Source organism: Prionailurus bengalensis, chromosome A1 (assembly GCF_016509475.1).
Source record: "Prionailurus bengalensis isolate Pbe53 chromosome A1, Fcat_Pben_1.1_paternal_pri, whole genome shotgun sequence".
Taxonomy (NCBI): domain Eukaryota; kingdom Metazoa; phylum Chordata; class Mammalia; order Carnivora; family Felidae; genus Prionailurus; species Prionailurus bengalensis.
In genome coordinates, this window is record NC_057343.1 from 12,384,206 (window position 1) to 12,403,299 (window position 19,094).

The following is a 19,094-nucleotide window of genomic DNA, read 5'->3' on the forward strand; positions in this document are numbered from 1 at the left end:
ATTGACTGCTTTGCTAAGGCGAATGTTTAAAGATACAGCACTTCATTTGGGGAGGTTAGCCTTGAAAGATTAAGAGTTAGATATGTTGCCATCATATCAGACTTCATGCCAGAGTTGAAGTTCATATTCTGGATTTATGGGGGTTGGTCTCATTAGTTTAAGGATTAAAAATATTATCTATTATAACTGGTATTTCACAGCTATCTGCTTTCAGAGGAAAATTCTATTTGGTTAGGAAAACCCTTGTTTAAAATTGCATAGTTTCTAAGTGGCCCCTCTCATACTTTTTCTGTTCTGAGGAAACTTCAGACATTCTAATTTCAGATCCACTGTGATTATGGCCCTTCCTTAACTTCCACTTTATGTGATTATCCAAGCCTGGATATTTTTAATCTTCCCCAGAAGTAGTCAAGCCATAGCAGTGGGCCATGTTGCTGATTTGTAGAGTCCTTTTGTTTCCTTTTTAGAATAAGGGACACTGAGCCCTGAGTAAGTGTTTGGCTCCATGCTGAGCACTTTGCATGAGTGACAACACTTCATTCCACAACAACTCCAGGCAGCAGACATTATTATTTTTCCCACTTTATATGAGGAAATAGGCTTACAGAGGTCATGGAATCTGCTCAAGATCACACAGCTAATCAGTGCTTGAACTAGGAATTGAACCTAGGTCCAGAAACAGCAAAGCTCTTGCTTTTATGCAATGTGCATTGCATCTATGAACTGCAAGTTTCAGAAAAAGCACAGCCTCCCAGAGCTAAAGAAAAATATGTCTGAAAGATTCTTTCTCTGATAAATCAAGGATCTGAAGGCTTCATAACTCCCATGTCAAATTATTAACATCAATCATAGAACATGGTAATTTATTTAAATGACTGATCATCGAGCACAGCCAGCTATAAACAAGAAATGTGTTCTGCTAAGCCAAAGACTGCAGGGAAACTCAGAGCATCACGCATCTGTGTGGGGGCGGAGAGAAGCCAGTCTTACCCTCGTGCAAGAAAGAAGTCAATAGAGCCTTAGGGTTCTGTTTTTGTTGAAGTAAGAGGTTTTGGCAAGCCATCCATGTACCTGCATACTTCCCCATCAAACAAGCTCTTTGCTTCTCTTCATTTATGTGCCCCCCCCCGCCCAAATTCCACTTCATGTAAGACACCCATCCTTTCCAAATAATAGCCAAATATACAGAGTGCTTAACAATTTTCAAGTCTTAGTTTAGCAACTGCCCTTTCTCTCGGAATTCACCATCATCAGCAAGCTTAAACATTTGAAACAAAAAATAAAACCGATGAAAAAAACTATCAAGCAAAACTCAAACATTTTAAAGGGATGTGTTTATAAAGTATACATTCATTTCATCTTTCACCTTACTTTCCTAAGACTTTCCAGACCAGATTGTGCCACGCAAAACAGCAGGAAAGCACTGGGCACATCTTTCCTGCATTCGATAATTTGGGCACCACAACATCAGGTTCCTTTCTGCCCCCTCAGACTTAAACGATCTGCTGTGACCACAGTGAGCTCTTATAGGCCTCCACCTAGACAGCCACAGCAGGGTATCCTGCCTAAATGGGTAACTATCCACACAAAATGTTAGTCTCAGCGGGCAACTGGGTGGCTCAGTCAGTTAAATGGCCAACTCTTGATTTCGGCTCAGGTCATGATCTCACAGGGATTGAACCCTCGTGGGGTTCCATGCTGAGTGTGGAGTCTGCTTGGAATTCTCTCTCTCTCCCTCTCTCTGCTCTTCCCCTGCTCACTCGCGCTCATATGCACACACTCTCTCTCAAAATAAAATAAACACTATGAAAAATAAATAAATATTAGTCTTAGGCAAGAAGCCCAATTTCCATTGGAAATTTATAACTCTGAAAGCACACGATTTATGACACTCTAACTTGTCAAAGTCCCTCGGTCTCTAACACAATATCTTTCACTTTAAAAGGTTTTATTCTGGGGGCGCCTGGGTGGCGCAGTCGGTTAAGCGTCTGACTTCAGCCAGGTCACGATCTCGCGGTCCGTGAGTTCGAGCCCCGCGTCAGGCTCTGCGCTGATGGCTCAGAGCCTGGAGCCTGTTTCTGATTCTGTGTCTCCCTCTCTCTCTGCCCCTCCCCCGTTCATGCTCTGTCTCTCTCTGTCCCAAAAATAAATAAACGTTGAAAAAAAAAATTAAAAAAAAATAAATAAATAAAAGGTTTTATTCTGATCATAATTATGGGAAATTACTCATTAAGGATGAAGGAATATTTATTACCTGAGTGAAAACACAGAGCAAAATTCTTGACCCCTCAGAATGAAAGAAAAATAAGAGGGAAAACTAGAGTTTGAAATGACCCAAAATAGCACATCAAATACATAAAAAGAAAACATAAAACGAATGTAAGAGCTAGTAGACTTTGTCCATTTGAGAACCAATTAAAATAAAACAAAACTACAGGGGTGCCTGGGTGGCTTGGTCGGTTGAGCATCAGACTTTGGCTCAGGTCCTGATCTGGCAGTTTGGTCAGTGGACCACCTTGCACTCCCTGCTGTCAGCCTGTCCCTGCAGAGCCTGCTTCAGATCCTCTGTCCCGCTCTCTCTGCCCCTCCCCTGCTTGCGTTCTCCCCAACATAAATAAATATTAAAAAATAAACAAAAATAAAACAAAACTACAGAGCGGTTCATTATTCCCATACCCTTGACAAGTGATACGAATTATTGTTCGAGGAAGAGGAAGCAAGTATGATGAGGCTTTGTGTCCAACTGAGGATAAAGAGCTAGGTCTTGCTTTGTGTGGCTCTTGTGTTTGGGCCAGTCCTGTGATCCCTAAAGGTGCATCCTAACATCGCTTACCCACCCCAGAATTGAGCATCATGTTTTCCTCTTTTAGAATTTTTTTTAATGTTTATTTATTTTTGAGAGAGAGAGAGAGAGAGAGAGAGACAGAGCACACAAGCATGCAGGGGAAGGGCAGAGAGAGAGGGAGACACAGAACTCGAAGTAGGCTCCAGGCTCTGAGCTGTTAGCACAGAGCCCGACACGGGGCTTGAACTCACGAACCATGAGATCGTGACCTGAGCCGAAGTCGGATGCTCAACCCACTGAGCTACCCAGGTGCCCCTCATGTCTTCCATTTGAATTAATTTCACATCAATTCTTTTTTCCTCACTAATATTACTAGAGGTAGGAGCTAATATTATTCCCATTTGGTAGATGAAGAAACTGTGGCACCAAGAAGTTACATAAAGTCATCCATGGTGACCAGGTGCCCATTAGGACAAAGGTGTTCCCAGCACCCATGCCTCCTGCTTTCTGGGGTTACTGTACAGGTCCGGCTTCTCTTTCTCCTGGAAACATCACTATTCCACTTGAGACAACGTTCCTTAGTTTTCAAGACCCATTTTCCCTGCAGAGGTTTACAGCCACATGTAATTCATGTGTCAAGTTGTGTTATCCATGGGTTAGTCCACTTACACTGGAGAGACAGCACTATCTGTGCTATGGGTTGTCTCTTTGGAAACCCAGTTATTTGAGAAAACCTCAAACCACGTGCAACCAAGCACCAAAAAAATTAATTTTTTCTCCTTAAAATGTCCCTTCCCTGTGCATTCACACAGCACAGTCAGTTCATCAATCTCTTTATGTAAATAACAGTCATGCAGCAAGGGAGGAGGTCTGTTTATTATTTTTGATCCTGTTTTGCTTCTGGCAAAATTTCACAAACAGCAGAAGTTGGCAGAACATTGGTATTTTCTTCTGACTGGCTACTGTTCTCTAGCTGCAAGTGCAGAGTGCAACTGGGACTATTCTGGTCTATGGGCCTCGGCTGTGACTGAGGTCAAAATTGCAAAATCTGGGGGAAAAAAATCTCCATATAGGACTTCTCTCTGGAAATAGAGACCCTGGTTTAATGCTTGCTTTCCTTCCGCTATAGAACTGCTGTCTTTGGGATTTAGGGTCCGGGGAACAACGGTGGTTTGACCTAACTCCCACCTTGCTTCTTGTCTGCAAAGGCCTCCTGTGAAGGTTACAGGGGCCACCGAGAGAGGTGGGCCCTAGGAGCCCTGAGGAAACTTAGAGGAGGGAAGTGTTCTGCCTCCAAAACTTTCTAGGAGGAAGGGGCAGCATTTTGGAGGTTTGCAAGTAGGGAAAGGCGCTTGGGGGTGGAGGAATCTGTCCTCTCCCCGTTAGGCATGTTCCTACCTAACTATGCTAGATTCCTTGCCAAAGGCTGGAATGCTGCTGCCCTGACATTGACTTTGGACGGAGCATTCCTGATAAAGAGCAGCCAGCCCTCAAGAAGGCAGTGGGAGGGTAGTTAGTATATAGGACGGTTGCTCGGAGTTGTTGCTAGTTTTGGAGGCACAGGGAAGTCCTCCAACAACTTGAAGGGCGGGTGAGGAAGTAAGCACCAGCCAGGGCTAAAATGATGGAAAAAACCAAAACGAACAACCTTCTTTGGTTACAAGTAGACCATGACTACCTATAATTATAAGGGTGATGGGGTTGCACAGTGGTGAATAATGTGGGCTCCTGGGTCATACAGACTGGAGTTCAAAGCCCATCTCTGCCACCTACTTGCTGGGAGAAAAACACAGTAAACCCTTAAGCGTCAAGCCTTACCATATTTATTTTCCAGAGGAGTAAACCTAGGTTTCAGGTCTTCACAAAAATTAAATAAAACACCAATATATGTTGAAAATAGTCCCTGGAACATAATAGCGAGCCCTCAATAGGAGTAGCTATAGGTATTGTGTTACCATTTTTTAAATGTTGTAATGTTTCTAACCCTAAAATGTGTGTTATAAAAAGTCCAATCGCCGCCCCAGACCCAAACCTTTTATATAAATGCACCAAAATGCTAATAAACTATGTGGACAGCCTGCCTCTCCATGGCCAACCCGGACTCCCACTTTCCTTTTCACGTGGGTGAGCCAGTGCAAATGGCATCCCTCAGCCCAGAGGTAAGGCTCCCGCACCCCCAGGCCCAGCTGCACAGACTGCGAGAGGCGTGCCTGCGAGAGGCATGGCTGAGGGTTAATGAGCTGAGAAGAGCCTGTCACAACTCCTGCATTCTGGAACAAAGCAGTAAGCGTCACAGAACACAAGCTGCCAGTGTCCAGGGTCAGCCCTGCAGGAGTAACCAAAGGTGGGAGGAGGCGACCAAGTGACAGGAGAAACCTCACACGAACCAGGAACAGAATGGCTTCCTCAGAAACTGAACTGTAAAGCTGGAGGTGAGGAAGTAATTTTACTCTAAACAGAGGAGGGAAAGGAAAAAACTGGCCTCTGAAACCATCTCTCTTCTACCGGTTAGTTAATGTTTAACAACCGCACTGCTCACTACCAAGTTTCCTTATTCTGTCAAGTGCATTTGTGCTTTTCTACCCACTCAGGGAAATGTGCTGTTCCACACAATGCACCAAGTGAAAACGCCACGTCCAAAGGAATGACTCAGGAACGCAAGAGTAGAAATAATTCAAAGTAGGGCCATTTGCAGATGCATTGGTCAGGTCTCTGAAAGACAGATTCTAGGGGACAGAGCTTTGTCATCCACGATTATAATACCATTTTATGTAGGTATTCAAACAGCGAATGCATATGGAATTCCTACACAAACGGTCATGCACCATAACAATTAAGGGATTATTATTATCATAGTTTTTTCAGGGTTTCCAGGACGCCATATGCAGACATCAAATATTTTATCCTGTAAAGCAAGGCTTTTTCAAAGTTCAAGATTAACATTTAAGTCATGATGTATGAAGCAGGTACTAAATGAAATTTCTATTCTTTGTAGAGGAGTCTCTTACATGGAGCCTCCTAAGACTATACATATTCCATACCCAAATACAGCAAAAAGCATTCTTGTTTATTTAATCCATTCAACTCCATAACAACAAACTTCACAAATGCTAATGACTGTATTCACGTGCAGTCTTTCATAGCCTAGGAATTCAATAGTGATGAAGATTATCCCTCAGTTAAAAGGAATGAAATCCCAGAGGAAATGGGCAATAGAAATTTCTTAAATAATTTGTTTGAATTAGTTTGAGAAAGGGTGCTGAGTTTTTAAATTACCAACTGGGCATTAGAAACTTTATCTACACTTTACAGCATTTCTTTTAACTCTTCTACACAAAGGCCATTAAATACAGGAAAATTTTTATAAAATTGGCAAGAATCTCCAAGTTAACTGCCCAGTTTAGAAAATCACAACAATTTGGGAAGGGGATTCAGACATCATAGATTCACTCATCAGGCACAGAGATATAACTCTACTACTGACTGGGTAGAGCCCTTGCTCCCAGGCTCCACACTGGTCATCTCCCTGGCCTTTGACTCTGGCCTATCTCTGATCAGAGCCTAGCCCCCTTCCTCCAGTTCTGCTGCTGTCCCTCAGCTTCAGAGTTTCCTACCAAGTGGTTCCAGGAGCCAGGAACACTTCCTGCCCAGAACAGTCTCTTTTATTTGCCAGGAGGTAGGGAACAACAGGCCTTGCTGTTTATCGATATGAGCTGAAACCTGGCCTAAACCCATCATTTCAGGTCAGTTCAGGGCAACTAAGAATAACCACTGTACATTTATTACTAAGTAAACTGATGTTACTAAGTAAATGAAGTAAAGGAAACCACATTTGGGAAAAGCAGATTTCACTACAGCTTAAGATTAAAACAAAACAAAACGGCAAAACACCAAACCAAAAAAAAAAATTTGTTTTAAATTTTGTGATTTTTTTTTTAATTTTTTTTTCAACATTTATTTATTTTTGGGACAGAGAGAGATAGAGCATGAACGGGGGAGGGGCAGAGAGAGAGGGAGACACAGAATCGGAGACAGGCTCCAGGCTCTGAGCCATCAGCCCAGAGCCTGACGCGGGGCTCAAACTCACGGGCCGCGAGATTGTGACCTGGCTGAAGTCGGACGCTTAACCGACTGCGCCACCCAGGCGCCCCCAATTTTTGTGATATTTTTTTAAGGACACAAAAATGTGGCAGTATGTATGCTTACCTTAGTCAACTTGGTATAAAGTATATTAGTTATTCTTCATTTAATGATACAGCGCCTTGAAGGGCTATACGTACATGGATGTTTGTTTAATATATGTATTTTTCTTATATCTAGCACTTAGTATGTTCCGGATACTGTACTCAGTGTTTAACTGTATTATCCCATTTAATCCTTGCAGTAAGTCTGAGATAGCAACAGCAGGTGGAATGGAGTACTAATGGTGAGGTTGGGAGTGTAGAGGGAAGGGGTGTTAGTGGATCTTCCTACTCAAAAGAGATCAATGGTAAAAGTGATGGTGATTTGATTACTAAGAACTTGCTCTACACAACACATGTTTTTACAAAGGTGCAAACAGTAAGGCTTTGCAATGGATTTCATTCTCTATTTTGGGAAATGCATTTAGGAGGAAATGTTTTATGTCCTTGAAAGCATCTGGGAGAGATTTAAGGTCCTCTATTAAGAACTCCAGTCTTATTTAGGGGGGAATGGTTAGAATACCATTATCACTGGGATTGTGAATCTTTCTTATTTCTTATAATAATTTTAAATACTATAAATAATACTGGGGTAGTAAAATATGCTTTTATGACTATCATACTTTTTCTCAGTGTGTCATTTGGTGAATACAAGGGTATGTGAATTACTACCATTCACTTATCAAGACTGAATATTCATCCAAGATTCTTGCCATCCATATGTATGATTTTTAAAATAAGCTAGAAAGAGGAGACTTGGAATGCAGAAAGAGAAAACCTTCTTTAGCTCAAAATACTGACATGTATATTAGTTACTTGCAACGGCCTAGTTTTTTTACAATCCCTACCCTTTTCCTTTACACTGTTCACGCCTGTGTTTTATCAGAGTGTTACAGAGGCAAGGCAATGCAAATCATTGGTATTTTAGTCAGCTCTGCCTCTGTCAGACTTTTAAAATTGTCAGGACTCCTACGTCTTGTGGGGAAATCATTTGAGACTGCGGCCAGACATTTTGGATTTTTTTGTTGTTGTTGTTGATTTCCTTTTTTTTAAAATAGCAATAGCATGTTCTGTAATTTTCAGTTATCTTGCAACCATTCCATTTATTTATTTCTTTTTGAGAGAGAGTGAGGGAGCAGGGGAGGGGTACAGAGAGGGAGGTTGAGTCCCAAGCAGGCCTGCATTGTCAGTGCAAAGCCCCACACGGGGCTTGAACTAAGCTGGAATCAAGAGTTGGATGCTCAAATGAATCAGCCACCCAAGTACCCACTGGGTATGCTCCATTAATTGAGCCCATTGCTCCATTTAAATTCCTTTAGATTCTCAATTAAAAAGAGACAGAGACACAGAGAGACAGACAGAGAGAGAGAATTCAGGAACTCAGGTCGTTTCAAACAATAGTGTACAACTTTTCCTGCCCTAGGCTGTACCGTTCTATAGTGATTGCTATGGTCCCATGTGACTTTACATGGGGGTTTGGCTACACAGAAAGGCTAATTTCCCATGCATTCTGTGGTAACTTTTCTACATTTTGTGGATTATCTCCAAAAGCATCATTCATAATGCAAATGCTATATACTATCTCTTTGCGAGCATGAGGAAAAGTACCTTAAGAATATGTTTTCAGGCTTCCTGAGAAACTTGTAAGTTGCTTATACAACTAAACAAACAAGCTTTATTAATTAAAATGACCTATTACCTATTAGTTCATTTTATTCTGTCATACTGGCAGAGACTTCATACATGAAGTATGAACATAAACCAGAGATACATTTAGATCATGAAGTCGGAAATGGACTTTGAGCCACACTCATCGATGCCTGAGTCTCAGAGAGTCCATATCCCACGTCACAGCCAAGGAGAATCTGACGCTACTGAAGGGTTTCCTTTTTCTTTCCTGCGGGGCAACTCCACTTTGCAGTAATGGAATATCGTGAATTAGCTGAGATAATAGCAGACCCCTTTGGAATTTGCCCAGGGCTTCAGCTTTATCACAGGTGAGACAAACGAGAGCCAAAAAGCAATAATCTCTTTCTTCTGGCCTAGCAGTACCTATCGTGTAGAGTTATTTGAAGACTGGTTGTATTCTTAGTAGAATTATTAACCCTGCCCATATACCTACTCCTTCAGTTTTCTGCCTGGCAAACATATAGGGGCCACCTAAACAGGTAAGAATCTTCCTTTATTTGTTAATTTTTATAAAGAGATGTCAATCTTGTCTTTACACCCAGTTGATTTTTAGAGTACATGGAGCTGGCCTTATTTGAAAACAAAAAATATTTACAATTTACTCTCAAAATATAACCTCAAACTATCTATTGCCCAATCCATGCAAGAAATATAGTCAAAGAGAATTATCTGAATGAACCACAGGTCCTGAAGCTTCCTCAATCAGCTTTTCCAAAATGCGTTCCCCAGGGAACATGATTTTATAAGATGTCACTTCCTGGTATCCGGTGAAAAATGGATTCATGATGAAATACACCAGCTTGAACAAAGTTAAATTACTTTCCGCAGGATTTCTCTGGGCCTTTCATAAGTGTGAATTTCCAAAAAGGGAAAGAGGATATAGCATTTCTCAAATTACTTAACCACAGAAACATTTCTCCCCTGAATATCTAACAGGACTAGTGTTCTGTGAAGCCAAATGAGAAACTATCTCTAGACAGCTTCCATGCTATTTCAAGATTAAGGAGAAGAATCAGGTTGCATACCTGAACCTCCTTGTTTTGAGCCACTCACCCCATCCCCAAATATTTTTACTGAATTATAATTTGTTATTATGCCCCTGGTTTCACTGCAGGATCCTATAGGAGACTTGCAATTGAATTCACTCCAGGAAATGTTTAATTTATCCACTACATCTCCATATTGTAGTGTCCCCTTTGTGAGATCTGTATGAAACTGCTCTCATATATCAAGTTCTCGGGAGAAAACTCTCCCAAACATCAAGTCCCAGGAAAAGCTGCGCTGGTGTGTTTTCACCATGGCAAATCTTCCCCTGATCGTGTTTTCCTCTTTACTTAGATTAGGGAAGCTCAGGCTAAATTTAAAGCCCACTTTTAATAATTATTTAGCACCTTACGTTTCATATTTTATGTAATTTCTCTTTAATATATTAAAGGAATGTAATATAATCCCTTTATTATATTAATTAACCTATATTTTTCTCTTCATCAGATTTGTCTTTTAATAACCTTCACAGAGTTGTATATTCTTTTATACACTACATCAAATCCTTTAGATAATGCATTAGAATGTAAATTAATCTATGATGTCTTTACCCACATGAAAATCATATTCACACTGCCCCTTAGGAGACAGATAATGATTTTCACATGATCCTTACTTCATTCAAATATCAGATATGCAACTCGTGGTCTCCTATCTTCTTGTATCTTCTTCCTAGACTTACCACTGGGTTCACATAGTTAATGAAATGCACAAGGCACATGCTCATTCATGACCCATCGTCATGAAATCCCAACTGATATGTTTCCTTCTGTATAGAGGTTTACCAAAACCCACTTTTCATTTTCTCTCTGTCTAAATTTTTTCGGGTCACCTGAAGAGCTAGAAGCACTGCCCATGACTAGGTGGCTAAGGAAATGAGGAACCTTGCTTTGTAAGAGTGGACCAGCATCGAGAATTTACAAAGAACTAAACACTGACTGGGGAGAAGAGGAGAAAAAAATGAATCTCTACTCACTGAAAATAATATCACATAATCCAGATTTGGCAATTACCTGCATCTGGGATGTGTGTTTATAAAATTAGAGCTAATAGGGGCGCCTGGGTGGCACAGTCGGTTAAGCGTCCGACTTCAGCCAGGTCACGATCTCGCGGTCCGTGGGTTCGAGCCCCGCGTCGTGCTCTGGGCTGATGGCTCAGAGCCTGGAGCCTGTTTCCGATTCTGTGTCTCCCTCTCTCTCTGCCCCTCCCCCACTCATGCTCTGTCTCTCTCTGTCCCAAAAATAAATTAAAAAAAAAAAAAAACGTTGAAAAAATTAGAGCTAATAAAAGCAGTGACATGCAGCTATGGATGTCTCAATTTGGTTAAAATTAAACTCTCAGGTTTTACATATCATTCTTTGCTAATTCCCTTCTAGTACTTATTTCTTAACTGCTTGCATTTTTAATATGTGATCACTTTTAAAATGTTATGCAAAGTTCATTGACTTAATTCTCCCAACAGATTTTCCTGTAATTTTCGGTTAAACAGTACCCTTTATGTACAGGTCCTTCGGTCACCAGCACTGAACAGAAAGAGGCTCTGATTCATGAAATGTGAATTTCTGACAGTTGCCACTTTTTTAAAAAAGAACTTGAGCAATACAGGACTGATGCATTCTCACCCTGTTTTCTGTGTTCCATCTGTTTTTCTGCCAGTGTTTCCACCCTCCATTTCTGAAAGTGTTTGGGTAAGAAAATACTGGACATGGAGAAAGGGCAATCTCAAAGAATAAATGATTGTTTAATTTCCGCTGACGCTATCCAGTTGGGGGGCTGGGGCTCTCCCACCAGGATGAGCAAGGCTACCACTTAGGTCGGGCAAATTCCCAAGATGCCATGTGGCCCGATGGAGTGATGAGAGACAGACAGCACATCACTAATACCCAGTTCCATTCCCTGGGAGCAGAAGGAAGGCAGTTTACTCCACTCTGGTTAAGTTCAACTCAGATGTGATCATTAAAAATAGTCTCAGATAAAAAGTCAATGAGGGACACCAAGGTGGCTCAGTCGTTTGAGCATTGAACTCTTGATTTCAGCTCAGGTCCTGATCTCATGGTTCGTGAATTCGAATCCCATATGGGGCTCGGTGCTAAACGCAGAGCATGCTTAAGATTCTCTCTTTCCCTTTCTCTCTGCCCCTCTACCACTCGCTCGCTCTCTTTCAAAAATAAATAAAAGTCAAAGAAAATGCAAATCTGACTTTCACTAATTCTCTTGGTTATGAAATTTTCTACATTTTGCATTTTCTGTCAAGAAAAGACATCTTTCTGTGAGCACAGGGGCACACTCACACGGACATTCTTTGCGATAGGCCAGGCACTGCAATACCTCCATTTCACAGTCCTGGACTCTAGAGAAAGAAAGGTGTTTTTTTTTTTTTTTTTTTTTTTTTTTACAGTTTCTTTATAATTATAGGTAGTAATGAAATTTAAATAGTCCCCAAGACTGGCTGTCCTAACGTGCCCATTAAATTGATAATGAGAGCATTAAACAGGTATCAAAGAAACATGTCCAGGTAGGTATTAAATGACATAATAAGAAAAACAGAAATAAGAACTGCCTCTCTTTCTTAACATAATACCTGTGATCATGAATCCCAGAATTTTAGACATGATGGGAACCTCACGTTTGTTTAATCCAAACCCTTTATTTTATGGAGGAAGGAAAGAATGCCCAGAGAAGTTGTAGCGTGCCCCAGAGCACACAATTAATTAGTGACAGCCGTAGAACTAAAATCTGACTTCCACTGTAATAATTTCCTTGACAAGTTGTAGAAAAATTATAAGCCACTGATTTATTCTACATTAGAAAGCTGCTCTGTTTTCTTTTCAACTTATTATTTTAGGTTTAAGGAGTCCCTGCTTTGCACACTCTTGTTCAAGGAGTTACTGACTCAACCAGAGAGAGGACCTGAGAACCAGAATAAACTTTAGAAACCAGAGACTGACCATCTCATTTTCTCATCAAGAAACAAAGGCCAAGTAAGGTTCTGAAACTTGCCATAGTGAAAGAATGAGAGGGGGTCTAAATAAGAGCTGCATCCTGGTCTCCTTTTTTTCTGGTTCAGTGAATTTGACTACAATCAGGTCCATATCATGCCATTTTCAGCATTCAAAATAATTTTTAAAAAATAGTACAATAGCAAGATGAATTCTTCCACAAAGCAAATAATCACATTTATGTATTTGCCTAGATTTGGATTTTCCAGATAGCATATGCATGAGTATATAAGCTTTCAACATGGTGCACCTGTAGCCAATGCATCACAGCTATCAAATGACAAGAGATCCCAATTCTCCCTTCCTGTGGCCTAACATACTCTTCCTCCACCTCCCCAGCATCCCCCCTCTTGTCCATTCCCAAGTGCCTGCTACTGAGGCAAATAAAGACCATTATTATTTCCATTCTCTCTCCATACAACAATTTACCCATTGATTCAGCGAGATTGTGGGGTAGGGATTCTGGGCAGTGTGACTGATGATAAACTTTCACTTTGCAAAGCAATCCTCTATTTTAAACTTCTCTTCTCTTTTAACTGGACCTAAAACTCCAGAACTATAAAGAAGGCTAAGAGAAATAATGCGTGTGTATTTTGGAGCATACCCTAAGATGAGCAAGTTTAGATTCATCCTGGGTTTGAGCAACTAATTCTGATCCTATGCATCATCAAAGATTCCTTTATTTCTCCTCTTTGTTTTCCTTCTCATGAGTGCATCTGCTGTTGAATCATGTCCATGCCATTCAATGATTAGCTCACTATAATGAGGTCAGTGGGGAGCAACTTACTCTTGTTTGCACTGTTCCCAACAACCATGAGAGATTATGATCATCAGTAATAATGCCCCAAATTATAATGATACAATGCTAAATTCTCCATGAAAGATCCACGATAGAGTAAACAATTTTACTGATGTTGCTGTCATTTCAAGATACCGCTATGTGAACTACAAAAAATAATGGTGCTATTAATTTAATACGCACTTGATAAACTTTAACTGAATGATTATAGGTCATCAGTAAAATAACTTGACATTATGCATTATTGGATACTAGCTGTTCAAGGAAGGTAAAACACACAGCACTTTGCTTCCATTAGCGAAATAAAACCTGACTGGAAATAGCATTGTGAGTGACCGATTCTGATTCTGTCATATGGTTTGTTGCTGCATTCCGAGTAGAAAAGACTGAAATGACTTTGGCATATTACAAAATCTAAAATAAATCTCAAGTCCAATACTTCAACCTTCATTATAAAAACCAGAAACAGTTTAGTGTATTGCAGAGCATGAGCTTCAGAGTTATATTAAAATACTAGCACCTACTATGTAAACTGTAAGAAGTTACTTGACCTCTATGTGTCTCTGTTTTCCTGCCTTTAAAATGGGTATGATAATAGTATGTGCTCACTTAGAAGATTTTTTTGAGGGTAAAATAAATTGAAATATATATATATATACATATACATGTATATATATACATGTATATATATACATATATATATGTATATGTATATATATACATGTATATATATACATGTATATGTATATATATATATGTGTATGTATATATATATATATATATACATATATATATATATATATATGGCTCCCGGAGTAGTGCTTGAAACATTATAAATGCTCAGTCAATATTCTCTACTCTTACCCAGGAAATTTTGCTTCTGCTATCATAATGTCTTACTATATCATTGTATAATATCAACAAATGATGAGTTCTCAATGGCTGGACTATTGGAATTTCTTCATGCTTCCCTATGATCTTCATGATCACTCTTAATTTCTAGGCATACATTGCTTTCAAACACTCTGTTGCCCAGCACAAAAAGGTGAGAATGCTCACATATTCTATTTAGGCAAAAGAAACATAGACTCAGAGTATCCTTTCAACGATCACGCATGTGTTCACAACTTCAAATCCTCAGTAGGAATATAACTTTCATCCAAAAAACACATAAAGAATTTTAATGAAATCAATCGTTGTAAATACATTTAAGGAGATCTGCAAAACAACTTCAAACTATTTCTATATGCAGTGTTTCTAACATAATGCACTTCACATGCATGCTGAAGAACATTTAACGAGCATAGATGATAAAGCATCATCAAACATTTGCCAAGCTCCTGCATCCATAGCGATGATGGCATCTGGCAAAGCACCATTGTCAGAAATCTCTAAAGCTTTAGCTGGTTTTTATTCTAAGACTAATGTATTTTTAAATCAAGCCACAGGGAAATAATTACTTTTGTTTCTATTCAATCAAGACCTGCACACAGAGTTTATGGAATGACATAATATCCTTCCTGAAATCAGACTGGTATGTAGGACCAGTATCCTTCACACATAACCAGTTCCTGAACCTTTACAAACAAATCCTAATTTCCAAGGAAACAATCTCATCAACTGCTACTCGCTAGAATACATATTGTTCCTTTTGGAAACATTACAATAAGATTTTCACGATTACAAACCCCAACTTCCCTTCTAAAATTCAATAAAATCTTAAACTCATTTATTTAAGTGGAAATTGTGTTTGTATAATGGCTCTAGAAATTCCTGGTAAATTTCGTATCACCAATATAATAATTTAGTTATTGGGTTTCTTGTTTTGTGTTTTTGTTTTTGTTTAGCCCAGGAGGGGCGTGGTCATAAACTTCATAAACTTATTGTGATGATGTGGGTGTATGTGTGTGTCTTTTAAATGAGCACCAGTTAGGAGTCTCTTAGGAATGTTCATTTTCGAGCTTCTACAGACCAACCCTAAGATGAGAAGCATGTTTTAACTATTTTTGGAGAATGAGGAGTTTTAGTGATGTCCAGGCTGTTGACCTATTTTTAAATTTTTATTTATTAATTTTTTTGGTAGAGAATAAAAAGGAACATCTAGCGGCTTGTAATCAATATCCTTTCCTCTGGGCTTAGGAAGCTGCTGCTTCCAAGCGCATGTCACAAACTTTGTTTTGAACTTAGCAGACACCTTTACCCTTCACCAGAAAAACAGTATCAACAAATCAGAGACTACTGACATAAACATACAAATAGAGAATGCGAGTCCGGTTGTCAGCCCAGTGGCCTTAAGAATAGAATTCTAACTTTCCCCTGTGGCTAACAATGTTATAAAGAATCTGGGCGGGGTACAAGTGAGTCCCCCCTCTCTACCCTCCCTCCAATGAAATAAACAAATGTCCAAGTTTTAAATGTGACACAGTGTGAGGAAGCGGCAGAAAAGCTCCCAAAACACACACCGAGTAAACCTGCCTCATTTATTGTGTAGACGCACATAAATTTTGGAAATGCAGGATTCACCGTCCTACCGTGAAGTTTTCCGGGCACTTGAAGTTGAGTTATGTGGCAGCTAAGCGCTGTCACTGTTTGTTTAAAACTGCTGCCTAAAGTTATTTCTAAAAGTTAGGTGCAGCGTGGCATAGAAATCCATGTATTGTAAAGTGAAAACAACAATGTAAAAAACTGGGTTAGCATGAAATAGAGCCAACAGAAATCAGAATTAGCAACAGCCTTCCTCTACCGGCCACTCACCTTGTTGAATTTTAGTCACTAGCTGATGGCGTGCTAGAATCCGGCTCATCCTGTAAGGAGAGCGCCTCGCAGTCTGATCAAATCGCAAGTACATCTCCTGGCCCTCAGGTGTCATGGAATTTAGATAGTAGCAGCCTGAAGCTGGGGTCCTGGGTCCCTGACTGAACATCTCGGCAGATTTCCCTTTTGCCACCTCAGTCTGCCCTGTGGCTGTTCCCGGCTGTCTCCAGTCTCAGTAAGGGAGCGAGGCACCAAGCCCGGCGGAGCTCCACACACCAGGCGATTTTTAAAAAGAAGAAGGAGTGCCAAAAGCCACAACTCAGAATTCCAACCCCCGGCCTTCACGTGACCTCGAGCAGCCAATCAGAAGAAGAAAGGGGAACGGGACCGTAAGCAGTCAGCCCCCAGCCCCCTAGACGGGCAGTTCCAGCAGCTCTGATCCCCCCACGGTGCTGAAGGCAAATGCCAGCGTTTGCGGTGCCTCAGAGCTGACTAAGCGCCAGGAAGCAGCGCTCACTAAACGAGTTAAAAAGAGAAAGGTAGAAGAAAAGGCAGTAGAAGAAAACTGAGCCCTGGGCATAGATTTCCTTGGAGGCTGTAAAAGTTACTGAAAGCACGTTTGCTTTCTCCAAAGGCAGCTGCAGACAGGTAACAAATGGGTGGGATAAACGTCTCCAATGAAAAACTACTCCAAATAAGCATCAACAGCTGAGTATGCTAGCACCCTTCCTTACAAAGAATGAATCAAATAAAGCTCTTCCAGTGAAAAATAAACTTTCAAGTGCTTTAACACCCAGAGTAAATACACTACAGACTCCTGACCTTCTGCAGTGGGAGGCTGAGAGCTCTTACAGATGACTGGGAGAGGCAAAGGGCATACACATATTTGTTAAGTATCTATTTCCCTTTAATTTTTCGACACCCCCAATAGTTAATCGCCAAGAAGCAAAATAGTCATGAAGTACCGATCACATTTAAGACACTGCCACGCATCACTGGAAAGATTCAGATTTATGCTGCCAAGCTGCTAAGGACCAGAAGAGAAGTTACGCAAAAGCTTAAGGCTTTCACAAACCTTATGTAAGAGGTGTCTCAAAAAAGACACAAAGACAATGTTGGGGGAGCGATATTATTTTCGACTGGGGTGATCGTAGCGGGGCGCACAGAGAAGACATTTGGGTGGGCTTTAAAAAAATGAGTGTGATTCTGACAAACAGAGCCTGAGGAGGTCTTTGCACTAGGGTCTATGCCCACACGTGTGGAGATCAGGAATCAGAGTATGTGTTTAAGGAAACTGTGAATAATTCCATTTGGCCATTTCCAAGTATACATATGGGAGTAATTAGAATTTTCCCCCATATTTTTCCGCTTTAATATTATTTGATGTGAAGAGAAAAAGTCCATAGAAAACATTGTTGAATTCTGAGCCTGGGGCTAAATGAATAAAGTTCTTTGAAAAAGAAGCATATGGCCAAGTTGTTCTTACATTTGGCTGGCTGAAACTGAAACAGCCTGGCCTGTGATTTATAGTCTTAATGATGAAAAAACTCTCAAAAGTTTAACAGGACTTAACTTAGGACCCCAATTCTTGTTACTGTGGCTAACGGTGGTCAGCCCTAACGCTCTTCCCTGTGGGAATTTTTGCTGGCCTGATTCTGACCAGTGGCAGCTCACCTCGCATGACTATCCTATTATGTAAATGAACAGAGCCTACGGTAGAATATACACTCTCTCATGGCAATTGTGAGCCTCTTCCGATAGCTATGCAAGAGTAGCCAAGCATTAGGGTTTCAATCGCATCACAGTAGAAGAGGAAAGATCTCAATGGATTATTTTGTTCCCTTTCCATTCTTATTTAGGGTTTGATCAGAGTTTTGCTATTCCAGGGCATCTTTTGTGGAAGGTGAAAGGGATCTAAGGTCTAGTGGCCCTGGTATGCCAAAAGCATGGGCGGTAATGGTAGACAGGTTTAGCATTACACTTCAGTATTAGATCCTGTAATTTAATTGAATTAAATTCAAATCAAATCAGAATCCAAGCTCAGGTCCAGCTCTGGATGCCCTCTGATGGAGAGGTCAATGCCAGCTACTTTGTGCACGTGCTTTTGTTTTGATAGGCCACCATTAGGGACATCAGTGCCATTAAACATGTGTTCAAGCCAGACAACTAGCAGTTATCACTTTTTCACTGGGAGAGAATGGAAGGAGAATGGAGAGAGAAAGACCATGAACTTAGCAACTTGGGATACGTTCCAAAAGCTAAGCAAGGGGAAGGTAAAGGCTGGAAATAAAATCTACTTGTTTTATAGCTGTGAATAACACTTAAAGATTGGCCATACCCAATGCCAGGCCGGTAGTTCATTATTGACTTGGCTACATTTTAAAAATAAATGGAATGAGCCTCTCTGAGAAGCACTGCAGTGTATCATGGCCAGTTTAGTATTTAAAAAAAAAAAAAATCACAGTGCCTCCATTCTACACTGAAAGTCCCAAGGTGTTTTGTTCTGAAAACATCAAGATCATAAACATGTATTCTTTGATATATATGTAAACAGATGCAACAACATGAAACATAGTATTTCATAAGAGATTGGCAATGAAGGACAAGAATTAAATGTAAATTAAGGAAAAAAAGGAATTTCTATTCCCTGATTAAAACAAAGACAACTTAGAAGAAAGCCTAATTTTTCTAAAAATCAGTTTAAGTTTTAATAAGGGGATCTGTGAAGGATTACATATCAGCATTTCTGTCTTCTCTATCATGACAAGTTTGATTTTATGGTTCAAGTAGTAGCTATAAATCCATGTGACTGCTCACCATGTTTTTGTCATTTCAAATGTCCA

The 19,094-nt window shown here is 40.2% G+C and overlaps 1 protein-coding gene across 4 annotated transcripts in view; it reads right to left on the reverse strand.

The window, feature by feature from the left end:
* STARD13 (StAR related lipid transfer domain containing 13) overlaps positions 1–19,094 on the reverse strand; it is a 242,541-nt gene that overhangs the window by 171,673 nt on the left and 51,774 nt on the right. For 2 of the 4 annotated variants that reach the window (XM_043576624.1, XM_043576613.1), the window contains exon 1: positions 16,252–16,546. The exons of the other annotated variants lie outside the window; for them this stretch is intronic. In XM_043576624.1, the coding sequence (XP_043432559.1) occupies positions 16,252–16,420 (169 nt within the window). In that variant the 5' untranslated portion in view covers positions 16,421–16,546. Of the gene's footprint in view, positions 1–16,251; positions 16,547–19,094 lie in introns of those variants that run through there. 4 annotated transcript variants of the gene reach the window in all.